At 29.6% G+C, this 14,803-nt stretch overlaps 1 protein-coding gene across 1 annotated transcript in view; it reads left to right on the top strand.

Moving 5' to 3' along the window:
• Window positions 1-14,803, top strand: part of LOC122510643 — a 34,457-nt gene that overhangs the window by 13,562 nt on the left and 6,092 nt on the right. The window contains exons 5-8 of the mRNA XM_043625420.1: window positions 2,603-2,716; window positions 4,856-4,946; window positions 11,185-11,321; window positions 12,289-12,421. Of these exons, the coding sequence (XP_043481355.1) occupies window positions 2,603-2,716; window positions 4,856-4,946; window positions 11,185-11,321; window positions 12,289-12,421 (475 nt within the window). The remainder of the gene's footprint in view (window positions 1-2,602; window positions 2,717-4,855; window positions 4,947-11,184; window positions 11,322-12,288; window positions 12,422-14,803) is intronic.

The raw sequence follows: 14,803 nt of genomic DNA, 5'->3' as shown, positions 1-14,803 counted from the left end.
AATTTATTCTAAAATCAAAATTTAGTCCTATTAACTAAATTTATTTAATTAAATTAATTTGGTTCAATTAAAATTAATTTTTAATAAATTAAAAAAAACATGAATTTGTGTTTACAAAAAAAAATCTTTGATCGTTGTCGATTTCGAATTTTTATAAGTTCAATTTAATTCAAATTAAATTAAGTCATAATTGAACCAAAATCAAACCAAATCAAATTAAATTTTTTTTCAATTTAATTCAGATCAAACTAAATTAAATCTCATGGTTTCATTTAGGGATTTTGTATTAGGGATTTATAATTATTATTTTATTTCGAAAAATTTACGATTCAATTAAATGAAAATCACAATTTATAAAAATCCAATTTAATTTATCTGTCTGACGAAAGAAAAAAAAGAATTTTATCCCTATCATAAATTTAAAAAAAATTTAATTCAGTCTCCTTTGGTACATACGGCCCTGGGTAACCTTGATTGTATAGAGAAGTACAAACTTTTTAAAGTGCCCCGTTTTTTTTTTAAATTTTTCTGGCTGGCTAATGGCTCATGTTCTCTTTCTCTTCTCTTTCGCCGTTCTCACTACTCTTTCTCTCTCTCTACGGCCACTATTACTACTACTGAATCACTGGTCTGTCACGTGCAGCCTTTCTCTTTGCTGCTAGAATTTTGAATTTTCCCGGCGCGTCGATTCGTATGTCGTCCTGCGCACTAATTTTAATCACGTGATTTTTGCAAATTTTCCTTCCGGTCTAACCTGTGCTTGACTCAAATTTAATTTTTAATTTAACTTTTCACTAATTACAGACACTAATTAAAAAAATGTATCACAACATTATTGTCTGGCAATTTTAAGAAATTTGAACAAAAGAAATAATTTAAGCATGAAATACAACGGACAGTTTATATTTTTCGCAACAGGAAAATTTATTTTTGGGTGACAAAATTACTATACACTCTCAATTTCAACTTTACTGGAAAATTTGGACATAAATTTATTTATCGGGCACAAAAATAAATTTTTCTGGCATAAACAATGACAAAGAAAATAATTTTCACATATGAAATTTCAACTCAAATGGAAATTTTTATTAGTTTTAGTCGTGTCTCGGTTCTGGCCTGGCCCCACCAAACAATTTTAAAATCTACCAAATTCGTCTAAAATTTATTACTCGGGGATTTTCGGGGTCGCTGTTTACGAATCCGATTTTAGTATTCAAAAATTCGAAATGGCGGATCCAATATGGCGGACAATAAATTTAAAAATCTACCAAATTCGCCTAAAATTTGTTACTCGGGGGTTTTCGGGGTCGCAGATTACGAATCCGATGTCAGTTTTCAAAAATTCAAAATGGCGAATCCAATATGTCGGACAAAAAAATTTTAAAAAATTATCAGATTTGCCTGAATCTTGTTATGCAATAGAGGTGGTTTCGAGGGGGGTGCTTATTAATATTAACCATATCTGTGTGACTTAGAAATTTTTTTTTTTAAATTTAGAAGCATGTAGAAGGTATAGATTTTTTTATCATTTACAAAAACTTTTATCAACAAGGGGTGGTTTATTTGATCTTAGGGTTGTTTTTGAAGGGTATTTTACATTTACTATTATTACCTGGTCATCACAAAAATATAATATAATATAAGTGAAGTTTTTTAAATTTATGAATTTTTAACAGATTTTCACCTGAAGAGGATATCAACGTTGATATCGAAACGTCGTGAGTGACGACTTATTATATTTTTTAATTAAATATGATTATCCAGTATAAAGCAGACAGGAGCTAAAAAATATTTAATTTATCACTTAGATTAATTATCAATTTTTTGGGTAGTGATATACGTTAGAGGTGGTTTTAAGGGGTTAAAAATGTTTTTAAAATTTTTTTTCTTATATTGAATAATCGAATTTACTAAACATTATTTATTTATAATAACGGTGAAAAAACTTGGTCATTTAAGGGTTAAAACATTCTTTTAGAAGGCACTCCACTTTTCAAAAAGTTGTTCAAACCGGAAGGAAAGCAGATATGTTACTGGGTGTATTTAAACTCAGAAGACACATGTTTAGTAACATAATTTTTATAATCTTTTTTTAAATCAATTCCTTTGTGCTTTTTCAATAGTCTCCCTTGCATCTAAATTTCAGTACTAGCATATATGAATACTTAGATAGCATGGACATTTTCAAAACGCTTAATGGAAGCATGCAGTATTGATAAAAAATGCGCCATTTTAAGTATTGTAGGTTTCTAATCTGTAAAAGAAGTTCATGCTCCTTTTAATATGTAAAAAGTTTAACGATGAAAACAATAATATGCTAGAAATCGATTAAATTATTATTTGTATACCTTATTACTAATCGATACTTCAGGGTATCCAATGGACGTCCTAGGGATAAATGTTGGTTCGTATAAATGTGGATATATCTAAGATATTAGTGAAATGTCCGTAATAGACCTAGTTATATCCTAATAGCGACAGACTAATTGTTATCTCTAACACATCCATTAAATGTCTTAAATCTTCAAATGATGTAAGGGTAAGCTTATTTTAATTGTTACAACCTAACGAAATAATTCTATTACACAATAATTTTTTACAGGCACAAATTAGCGACTGCTATAAAACAAAGTACTATGTCAGATGATTACAGTTTACAACAAAAAATGCATAATGAAATTAAACTTTGCGTAGTAATGCACAGAAAAATTGTATTGTTAGTATGACACAAAATTCACTTCTTATTAATTAAGCTTTAACTTTTTAGTATAGTTGCAGTATATTTTAAATTACATAATTAATAGTAGGGGAGACTGGGGCTAAACCGGACAAGTCAAATATTTCCGAAACCATGAAGAATTTCAAATAATGTACACGACCGTCCACGAGTATCTAAAAGATTACACGCGACATGACATTTTTTTCTATAAAAAACATGCCATCACTTTTTCAATCATATCTCGTAAATAAAAGGAGATATAAAAAAATCATAAATAAGGTTAGAAAGCTGGTTAAATTTTGCGTAAAATAAGCTGTCTTTAATTTATTTTGGTTAACTATTTTTTTGAGTCGTACAGTGAGAATGACATAAAAAAAATTATCAAATTTTCTCATTTTTGTCTCTTGACTTCAACTTTTTCAAAAATCTAAAAAAATTTAGATAAAAGTTTTTTAAAAACGCAGAAATCTTTGTTAGATATTCAGCTTTAAAATAAGCCTTCGAAAATTAAAAAAGATTAATCCATCTTCGATATATCATTAAAAATGTGAAGCCGTGTTTCGACGGATTGGTGGATTGAAATTCAACTCTGACAGCTCGATTCTGGCTTCGCGCGGCTGGGAATGAGAGAGAAAGCAGGGACGAAATCATGCGGGTGAACGATAAACTTTCGAGTTTCTTTATATTACTCGTAAAACATGATTATTTATTATTCCCCAGCATAAATCCGTCTCTGTTTTCTCTCCTATTCGCAGCCGCACGAAGCCAGAATCGAGTTGTCACAGTTAAATTCCAATGAACCAATCGTCGAAACTGGGCTTCACATTTTTAATGATATATCGAAGACGGATTAACCTTTTTTAATTTTCGAAGACTTATTTTAAAGCTGAAATTATAATGAAGAGTTCTGTGTTTTTAGAAAAATCTTATCTAAATTTTTCTAGATTTTTGAAAAAGTTGAAGTCAAGAGACAAAAATGAGAAAATTTGATAATTTTTTAAGTTTCTTTCTTACTCACCAACTTAAAAAATAGTTAACGAAATGACTTCAAAGATGGCTTATTTTACGCAAAAATTAATCAGCTTTCTAACCGAATTTAAGTTTTTTTGTACCTCCTTTTATTTACGAGATATGATTGAAAAAAGGATGGCATGTTTTTTTATAGAACAGCGTGTGATCGTCCTGATACTCGTGGACGGTAGTGTTAATAACCTGTGAACGCACTATTTCGTGATGCATATGTTGCATGAGGTTTTAGGGACATATCATTTTCTTGTAATAATAGTTGCCGTTAATATATAAAAATGTCGTTTTTCGCAGTAGAAGTAAAAAAAATTTTTTGGGTTTTTATCGTTATAATTAAAGTGCACATATCATATGGCAATTTTTTTATTAGCTGAAGGTGTACTGAGTGTAGTAGAAAAAAAGTTTATTGGAAAACGATAAAAAGAAAAATGTATTGCAGGTTAATTATTAGATGACGGTGTGGGGCTAAATCGGACGTCGTGATAAAAAACAAACAAATTTGCGAATACCTATAATTTATTTTATATTAATGAACTATTTTATATTATATTCTTTGCATAGAACCACTTTATCAATAAATAAATAAAGAATTTATTTTAAAACACGAATTAGCAAGCGAGCTTCTGAAATCAAACAAGTCTGAAAACTATATAATTCATTTTATATTGTATTAATTACCTATTTTATATTTTATATTACATTCTTTGTATAGAACTACCTACAAATAAATAAACAAAAAATTGATTTGAATTTTCTACAAAAAAACGAAAATTTGTGTCTCTCTCTTTAATTAATTTGCCGTGTCTGATTTAGCCCCATGGAGTGTCCGGTTTAGCCCCACCAATTTTGGGATTTTCGTTTTTGAGGTAGTCACATTCGAAGCAATAATATATCACCAAAGCTACTGTAGTTTTTTAAAAATGAACAAGTGCGATTTATAGGTGAAGGAACAAGCTTCAAAACGGTGTGTTACTCTTTAGCAAAAAATATTTTTTTCTATGAGTTTGTTAGTCACAGACCAAATCCGTCCGGTTTAGCCCCGGTCTCCCCTACTTAGGGATATAGCAATAATTCTTCATTTATAATAATTAACATATTTTATTTTGCGAGATTTATCAACGATGTCCAAAATATATTTTCAACTCCCTATCTATTGATTATTGGTCTTTGTATAATAGATTTAAGCATTACCGGAGTACAAGTAAGTAAAATAAATAATTAAAATAACGGTTATTAAAAAAGATTTCGACTTTAGTCGGAATTAAACTTTTTAGTTTAAAGTTAGGTGTTTCTTATGATAATTTTATTGATATGGTTGTCGATAAATAGTTATCAATTTTACTTAATTTTGCTCTGTAAAAATAAGCTGCCCAGAAACAAATAGATATTCAGCGTAAATATCTAGATGTTAAAACTTAATATATTTTTCTTTTAACTTAGGGACAGCTATCCAAATATTAAAACTTAATATCTAGATGTTAAGCATTCATATCTACAATCTAATTTTAAAATCTATGATGTTAAGGGCATGTCCAAGTTGTAAAATGTAAACAAACAAAAAGGTAAACAAACCTATCTTTACTATCTTTACGAAAATAGTAAATTAGAGTGTCATAGTTTACACCCTTGTAAAAATTTCAGACTAATTCCGGATTAAATACGGAGAGATTAGTACGGATTTGTCCGAAAATTGTACCCAAAATCTCCGAAAATGATCCGCGTTTGTAATATAGATCTACTCCTAATGGAAAATGCCAGTGTAGTGCTGATGTTCACCACTAGCTTAGTACTCAGACGATTGTTCAACGTAGTCTAGCCAAGTCTCGACAATCAGTGCTGGCGCAGTACAGAATTTTTGTTTCGCCAAAGCTTGGACAAGCCACAGCGGCAAGTGCTGGCTGAGTATAGAAGAATTGTTCACAACGCTCTTTGCCAACATTGCTTTTTTGACATAAACTTGAAAAAAATTATAAAAAAAGTTTATGAATGTTTATTAATATAAATTTATTGAAAAAAATTAATATTTTACTTTTCAGTTGTTCATTTTTTATTTTTATTAAATTTAGTAATAATAATTTAACATAATTGTCTATTTTTTAAATAATAAATTATTTAAACAAATTAAAATTATAAACAAAATTTAAACTTTAATCTCAATAATAATTTGGTTCCTATTAAAATACTATTATACTTCTTACTATAAATAAAAAATTATTTAAAATTACCACGTAATTTAAGAATTACGTAAAATGTTAAATGCAATAAGTAAAGTAATTTAATTTAATCATTAAAAATTTAGTTTAATTTATTTTATTTCAATTTATTATTTCTAACGTATCCCTATTTTCTTCTCATCTTTGACTCAATAATTGTATGTCTGAATGATACTGAGATATTAATACTGTACTGCACACATGTGTCGTTAGCATAGTGGTTAGAGCGTTAGTCTGTTAGTCCGTAGGTTCGATTCCCCTCATCAGCAATTTTGTTTATTTTCTTAGGTTTGCGATATTTCTAGATTCCAATCGTTAGGTACTAAGATATGAAAATCTAATGCACACTTACTGTAATTGTTTATTATTTAATTTTGAAATGTTATAAATAATTTTTTTCTACTTCATTTACTATATCCATTGTTAGTCTCCATCTTTAATACAACTTCTTTAAGAAGAGAAATATTATATGAATAATAACTATTTATTAATATTATTTACCATTTTGTTGTTAAAGTATTTATAATTATTAATTTACGACTAATTAATAACAATACGGCATTCATTGCGGCAATATTCTCAGCCAGCACTGGCCCAGTGCTGCGCCAGCGCTGTCTGTCAGCACTGGCAGGCAGTACTTCGTCAGCGTTAGACAGCGTTATCATCCCAGAGTTATGCCAGTGCTGTCTGTCAGCGTAGCTGCCTGTACTGCCAGTGCTGGCGCAGTACTCCGCCAATTGTAAATTTCCCATTGGGCTGAAGTAACATTTGTTATTTTTGATCTTTAAGTTTTACCGAACTATTCAATAAATATGAATGTAGCGAGCACTAAGCTTACGTTTTATCGAACTGTAAGTGAAGCGCTAATACATGTATCGTAAGGTTTATGCTTTTTACATTATTTTTCAATGCAATTTCTTTTACAGTCTACTTCTTGAAAAATTACTGTTTCGACAGTTTATCCCAGTTTTACAGAACTAAATTCAGTAAAATTTCAGGAATAAATTTTCTCCGTGTAGTATTATTAGTTCTTGTTTCAATATTATAATTAAGAATGATGTGTTAGTATTTTGTCATTTCTTTTTGTGGCACTTCATAAATTCTATTATGAATTTGAACTCGTATGCGAGCGTGGTGTAGTGGTTACCTGGTATAAAGGCTTGCATTAGAAAGTATTAAAAAAATTGAATTCTTTTTAATTCCTTTTTTGTCCTGAGTTTCGAATTCCCAATAAGAAAATACAAATAAAAAAATTTTAATTCCCTTTAGTATCGTCACATAAACGTTGACCAAGGTATAGAAAGGAATTGAAAAGCACATAATTTTAGGTTAGGTGTAGAAAGGTATTCAATTTTAAATATAAGTATTTATAGAAAATTTGATGGTCATGAAGTCAATTTTTTATGACTAACAATAAGTGAAATAAAGGAAAGTAATAATTAAAATTAAATAAAGATTTAATACAAGTTTTACATTATACGTGATTTACATAAAAGTCACAAAGCACCAAAAATTTCTTGAAACTTTACAGGAAATCGCTCAGTTTATATTAGCAGACGAAAATATAATAATTGGGCGAATATTGCATGCAACATTGATACAATATTGCATGTCTGAACATTAGAGCTGTGCAAAATAATTCGAACCGAACTGTTCGAATTTTTTTCGCCTAGTTCGAATGTCGAAAAACCGACATTCGAACTAGCCCAGTTCGGATGTCGAATATTCGACATTCGAGTTACTACGAAATTCGAACCGAACCGAGTTGCGTTAGGTTTTGGTACGCCAAAATGTCGAATTCTAAAATTCGACATTTCAGTCGCTCAGTTCGAATGTCGAATATTCGACATTCGAAGTAGCCCAGTTCCAATGTCGAAAAACCGACATTCGAGTTAGCCTAGTTCGAATGTCGAATATTGACATTCGAACTAGCCCAGTTCGGATGTCGAATATTCGACATTTCGGGGCCCCAAAACCGAACAAAACTCGGTTCGGTTCGAATTTTGCACAGGTCTACTGAACATGTCAAGTTATTATTTACAGTGAAATTTTTGCTCAAGTTTGATATTCAATATTATATGCACGTGAACAATCGCGGTTGACGCTAGTTATTACCAGTTACAAAGTCAAGCACATTACAAAACTGTCAATGAAATCACTTTGAACAAATGAGCCACTTTCATTTCTTTTTTCATCTTTTTCTCAAGTAACTTGGATCAGGGTCAATTTTTGTTTTGTCACCAACAAGCATTTGATTTGCAAGGAATTAAAAGTCATTAGATAGATCACACATTTATTCCACTTTAAGTGATTAAAAAGTATTCATTCTAATATTGTAAACTTTGGGCATTGAAAAGGATTCGTTTTATAGACGAATTTGACTTAATAGAAGTATTCAAATTTAGCGGACAAAAAAAGAATTCAGAAGTATTTAAAATTTTCGTCTTCCTAATAATGATGAAATAATTTTTAATAAGATAAAGGTCCCAATTATGGATCGCTTTTTAAACTGACTAAATTTCTGTGATAAGTTTGTTGGAATTAGAAGTGTTAATATGAATAATTTTGGTATAGATTGAAAGGTTGATATTTTGTAAACAGTATGTAGGCCCTAAAATGTTTATTTTTTATGAAATAAAAATAATATTAATTAAATTGTGACACCCTGCACTAGTACTGATTATGAAACGATGGTTTCCTGTATGTACGGGTGTTTCAAAATTAATGTGCCGATTATGAAACACCTATTTTATTCAATTAGCAATTAAAATTGTATTGACTTATCCCAATAATTTGAGTATTAACTATAAAGAATTAAATACACCCTGATGCTTTAATGCCTTCCTCTCGGTTTGGACGGTGTTTTAAAAAGTCGTAACATATCTATCAAAATTTTGTTAGTTAGTGACATATAAGTTCGTGTATACGTCATGAACTAACAAAATTTTGATAGATTGTCAAGACTTTTTAAAACACCGTCAAAACCGGAAGGAAGACATTAAAGCATCAGGGTGTACAAAGAATAAATTCTAGTTAAATAGATAATTCGCCGGTTGGGTGCAAAAAAGTGCCAATTCAGACTAGTCGTGAAAAACGTGCCGTTTCAAAAAACGCGTGAGAAACCCTGCCACTTGAGCTGCGATTTGGAAAACATGCCAACTCAGAATTGACGTTTATTTTTTTTATTTTAGGTTGACATTTGGCAGTACAGAAAAATTTGAAGCAAAGATTATAAAGTTGTACAAAAATTATTTTTTTAGTTGCATTTTGCATAATTGTTAGTTTTCTTTGAAAAAGGAATATTTTTACTAATTTATTGAATTAATTTGTTGATTATTTATTATTTGATGGACAACATCTTTCTTGTACTTCAAATACAAAAAATGAACGTCAAGTTGGAGTTGGCATGTTTTCCTGATTAATTCCGTATTTAATCGGACTAACTTCGGATTCACTAGTTATTCACAAACCGTATAAAGTTCGGTTTTATTAGGATTAATTTCGGGTGACAAAAACCTGACCATAAACTGCACTGCTTCGGACAAATTTCGTACGTACGTCCAATCGCTCTCTGCACTGTAAAAAATTTTTCGGCATTTTTTCAGAAAAAATACGGACAGCACGGAACCCCAAACGGTGGAAAAACTGATTTCCCCCTAATTTCGGAAAAATTCCCGTTCATATTATCGGATAAAATTCGAAATTTTTTTACAGTGTGGGTCTTTCACAGGGTCCTTGCGTCTGATATACTCAAACAGTTTAATTTTCGCGATGCGTCAAAAATGCAATTTTCAGGTTATTTTAATTTGTTATTTTACTAATTGCTTTTAAATGCTCATAGCCAGAAATTATTTTACTGTAAACTTTGATACTCTAATTAACCATTTTCGTAAAGAAAGTTTAGAAATGGTAAATTTTATGGGAGAAAAGGCTGTTACAAAATTGCGATTTTAGTGTTTGGTTTGTTTACCTTTTTGTTTGTTTACATTTCACAACTTGGACATGCCCATCTACTTTTAAATATCCAGTTTTCTCCGTGTGCGTGTTTGAATGCACTGTGCAGACTGATCAGCCTGGACGAACAAGAATCTTTTCTTCTCAGAGCAAGTCCATACTTGCTCAGATGTAGGGAAATGTTGTCATAGATGGACACTTTTTTGACTCTAGTCCATAACTTTAGTTTAAATGATAATTTAGATTATTGTCGTTAACAGTTTAAAAGGTTAAATCAAAAGGAAACTTTTTCCATGGCTGATAAGTTGATAAATAAAAAACATACAAATTGCGGGCATCTTGAAAAAAAATGTAGTCATATTTGTCCACTGTAGTCATAGTTGGACGCTTTTGAAAATCAGCAAGAAAAAAGGATATTATGACACAATTAAGTGTATTTTATGTCTTATTTTTTTATTGTGTCAAATAAAACTTACAATAAATTGAACTTTCACAAAACAAAATTAATCAGATTCGCAATTTTGCCAAATAAAATAATTTTTTGTCATTTTCGCACACTTAAGGTGGACGTCTCGTTTAGATTCAATACATGCAACGGAGTTATTGCGGATAAGTGTCGTGGCATTGTTTGTAAACATATTATGCAAAAGTCCTCATCTTCTTTATGATTATAGCTGATTTGTATTAGAGAGAACGGGTGTCCAACTATAACAACATAAAGTGTCCAAATATGACGACAAGTGACATAACCCTATCGCACAACGTCATAACCAAACTATTCAAATAAACAACAACTTCTCTTATCATTTTCTTGCGTGGGAACCACTTAACGTATTTGTATGCTTACATTGTCGATGACATGTTTTTACTCGGAGTTATGTCACGTTTTTTGCAGGTTCTTTAAAACTATTTTTGGCACTTTCAGGCCTCTGCGTCAACAAAACATGAAAATAAATAGTTCCGAAACGTGGCGTGACATGAAAATCTTTCCTTAACGAAAACAAAACATTTCACGTTTGCACACAGATGGCGCTGCTAGTATAATGTAAAATATTGCAAGTGTATGATTATGACGACTGTCCAAGTATGACAACATTCCCCTACATCTAATAGATGTCTCTATTAACTGATAAATTCGAAATCTTCTTTCATAATTATAATTCTTCATCAGCGAAAAATTTTAACATTAATTAAAATAAGGATTTTTATTTTTACAAATTATGAAACTCAAAGTAGAGTTAGACTAGACTTTAATCTTGTAATATGATTCAGACCGTGATAAATATACATAGCCCTAAGGCAGCTATACAGTTCGGATGTTATTCTATGGGACAAGTGTTGCATATTTTTATTTTAACTGTTCCAACTCAGCATTTACTGGACAACAGCCTTATACTTTCCACCAGAATGTAAAATTTATTTATTATTTTTCTATGAAAAGAAGCATATACACTCAATAACATGTATATGCTTTCCTTCCGGTTTGGACAACTTTTTGAAAACTGGTGTGCCTTCTATAAGACTGTTTTAAGTCTATGGCGTATGATGGAATTGAGTAATCTCTATTCCATCATACGCCATAGACTTAAAACATTCTTATAGAAGAAAAACCACTTTTCAAAAAGTTGTCCAAACCATAAGGAAAGCATATATGTTATTGAGTGTAATAAAGTTCAAGTGATTATTTTTTTATTCAAAATTCGTAAAATATCTCTCGCGTTGTTTTCCCTCAGCCTTTAATAGAACTTGTATTCTATGGAATAAATATCTGATCGTCTTTTTTATGTTTTACCTGGTTTTACATAATGAAATGTATAATAACCCAGGTAGAAATCGATGATAGGCATATTACTGGCCTTCCTCTCGGTTTTGACGGTGTTTTAAAATGTCGTAACATATCTATCAAAATTTTGTTAGTTAGTGACATATAAGTTCGTGTATACGTCATGAACTAACAAAATTTTGATAGATTGTCACGACTTTTTAAAACACCGTCAAAACCTGAAGGAAGGCATTAAAGCATCAGGGTGTACAAGTTACACGGAAAGTCAGTATTGACAAACAATATTGTATTAGTAGTGGATCGGATGTCAACTACGGTTGTTTATGGGAATTTCTGCCTGGGAAAATTATTTGTATATGTTTATTTTTAAACAGAATGAGTTTAATTTTTACTAGATTACAAACCTCGCAATTACAAACTTGAAAAACATTATTAACTTTTTTAAATTACATATTTATCTTACTTCTTTGAATCCTTAAACACATAAATTATGTAGTATGAACAAAATCTAACCTTGATCAGTTTTTTCTACTATAGAATACAGTTACTTCAGAATTATATCAAATATATAAGGTAAATAATAATTTTATTAGATATGAAGCAGATTGGTACAATCTCTCTAACAAAATGAAAAAATTATTACTTTTAATAATGAGAAAAGGTGCTGAACCGACAACATTTATAGTTGGAAAAATATTCATCCTTTCACTACAAATTTTTACAAAGGTATAAAAAGTAAATATTGTAAATACACTGGAACCTCCGAACGATATACTGCTCTGTCATGGTGTCTAATGTTCGATATAGACACCTTGATGCCTAAAAGTATAAATACTCAGAGTAGTGTATGTTCTTCCGTTGTAGGCAGGTCCTTCTAATCTAAAATCCGACATTATTTTCCCTCGACCTTCTCACTGACTCATCCATACTTGATGTTAACATAGTTTAATGTTCGGAAGTCTAAAGTTCTGGGCTTCCAGTATCTATAAATGAATTTACTGCATGTTACGTTCATGTTTGTTATAATTATTTTTAAGTTTTATAAAATTGTTTAAAGATACTTCAAACGTCAATGTCCTATTTCACAGTATTGTTGTCTATGAGAAAACGCAAAGAAAATCTTGCTGATGAAATGTGAAATAAATGCAGAAGAATTCAACTGGTTTTTCTGAAATACGTAGAACATCAATGATTGTAATTATTTTTTAACGTTTTTAACATTTAGTAAAGAATATAAAAAAATTCTTTTAGTGTTTTTGTAGAATCACGGATTAAAAGCGAATAAAATGAAATTTGTTAATTTATCTTGTTGTTTCTTGTAAGTATTACTAGTCACTAATTTTGCGCGCTACGCACGCCCCCTTTTTGTCTGCTATTAGAAATGGAAATGTTTTTACATCGAAAAGTTTCTAATATTACTCTAAAGATACACACATAGTTATTAAAAACATTTTATCTTTAAAGGATTAAATTTTGTATACCTAAATTGTCTTTAAAGGATAAAATTTTGTTTTTTTCCCTTTTTAAATAATATGTTCTGGTACCTACATAATATAACATTATCATCTGCATCATTTAATTCACCATTGCCAACTTTAAGTAAAAAATCTACAAATTCCGTTTCTTGTGGTAAAGCTCTCATATTATTATCTGTTAATGTGTATTTTTGAAACATTTCCATAGTTTACTATTTTTTATTGATAAATTTACTATTTCTGATCTAGTACCCCGTTCTTTAATTGGTAAAGTTTGTCGAAAATCTCCGCCTAGAATTACAATTTTACCACCAAAAGGTTCGTTGGAATTCATTATATCTCTTAATAGATAATCCATAATTTCAAAAGCATATTTTGGAGCCATTGGTGCTTCATCCCAAATAAAAACATCTATATTTTTTAAAAAGAGGCCTTCTTTAGATTGAACTTTAATGTTTGAAGATTAATCACTGTATAATGAAACGGGTAAGCCTAAGACTTTATGAACTACTTTGTTTAAGTGTTGTTGATGCAATATTTCCTTCATTTATTTTATTTATTATTCTTAGGAAAGAAATTTCTTTCTTAATAGAGTTTTTAGAAAAGTTTGATTCTCCATACTGAAGTTAAATATCTTTTTCGTTTAAAAGGCAATTCCAGTCATACACAACTATACAAGATCTACTATTAGAAAGACGAACAGAGGAAAATTTACATAAACTATTGTTTTCGAACATTAACATTAAATGATGTTTCATATTACAATAATAGTAATTGACAGAGTGGGCATAATATTAAAAAACAACGTTTGAATGCTATTGCATATACTCCACAAGAAAGACTGTATTCTGGTTGTTGATCAACAGTTGTGAAAACTACTGGTGGTTCAAAAGGATATAATCTAATTAAATAATCTCTTTGATAATGATTTAAACATTTATTATTAGGACTATCAAAAGTGTAAAGGCTTATTCCATCATAATAAGTACAAATCCATTGACCAGATTTATAAAATCCACTAAAAAGTATTTGAATGTGCTGCTCACTTTTCTCGACTGGAACTATCAAATCAAGTGTTTGTAAACACAAAGTATTTTGCATATTATAAAAAAAATGTGATTGTCTTCCCACTAGCTTTTGAAATTCATACATATGATCATTATTTAGAATTACTCCTTCAGTGACAACAATACTTAAATCATGAGTAGTCAAATTAACAGTTTCTCCTTTGTTAGACATTGTTCTTTTATTTTATAAAATTTACTTATATCAAGGAATTAAAATTTTAAAAATAGTAATATTACATTAGAATTTTAACATCAAGTTTTATAAATTTAATTATAAATTTTATAATTTCCTTTTATCCAATTTTACCAAATTTTGCCTCTTATAAAAAATAACAACAAATTGACAATTCTCTTCTTATTTAAAACTTTCAAATTTTTCCTTCTATCTAATATAATCAATGTCCAATTAAACTAACTTCCAATTTTGTCTCTTATCAAATATACAAACAATTTACAATTTTTTCTTTTATCCAATTTAACCAATTTCCAGCTTTCTTTTTATCCAATATAACTAATTTTCAATTTTGCCTTTTATCCAATTTAACCAATTTCCAGCTTTCTTTTTA

Source organism: Leptopilina heterotoma, unplaced genomic scaffold, assembly GCF_015476425.1.
Source record: "Leptopilina heterotoma isolate Lh14 unplaced genomic scaffold, ASM1547642v1 Lhet_712, whole genome shotgun sequence".
In the NCBI taxonomy this organism is placed as follows: Eukaryota; Metazoa; Arthropoda; class Insecta; order Hymenoptera; family Figitidae; genus Leptopilina; species Leptopilina heterotoma.
Note: the sequence above shows the minus strand (reverse complement) of the source record. Positions and strands in the feature narration are given on the sequence as shown.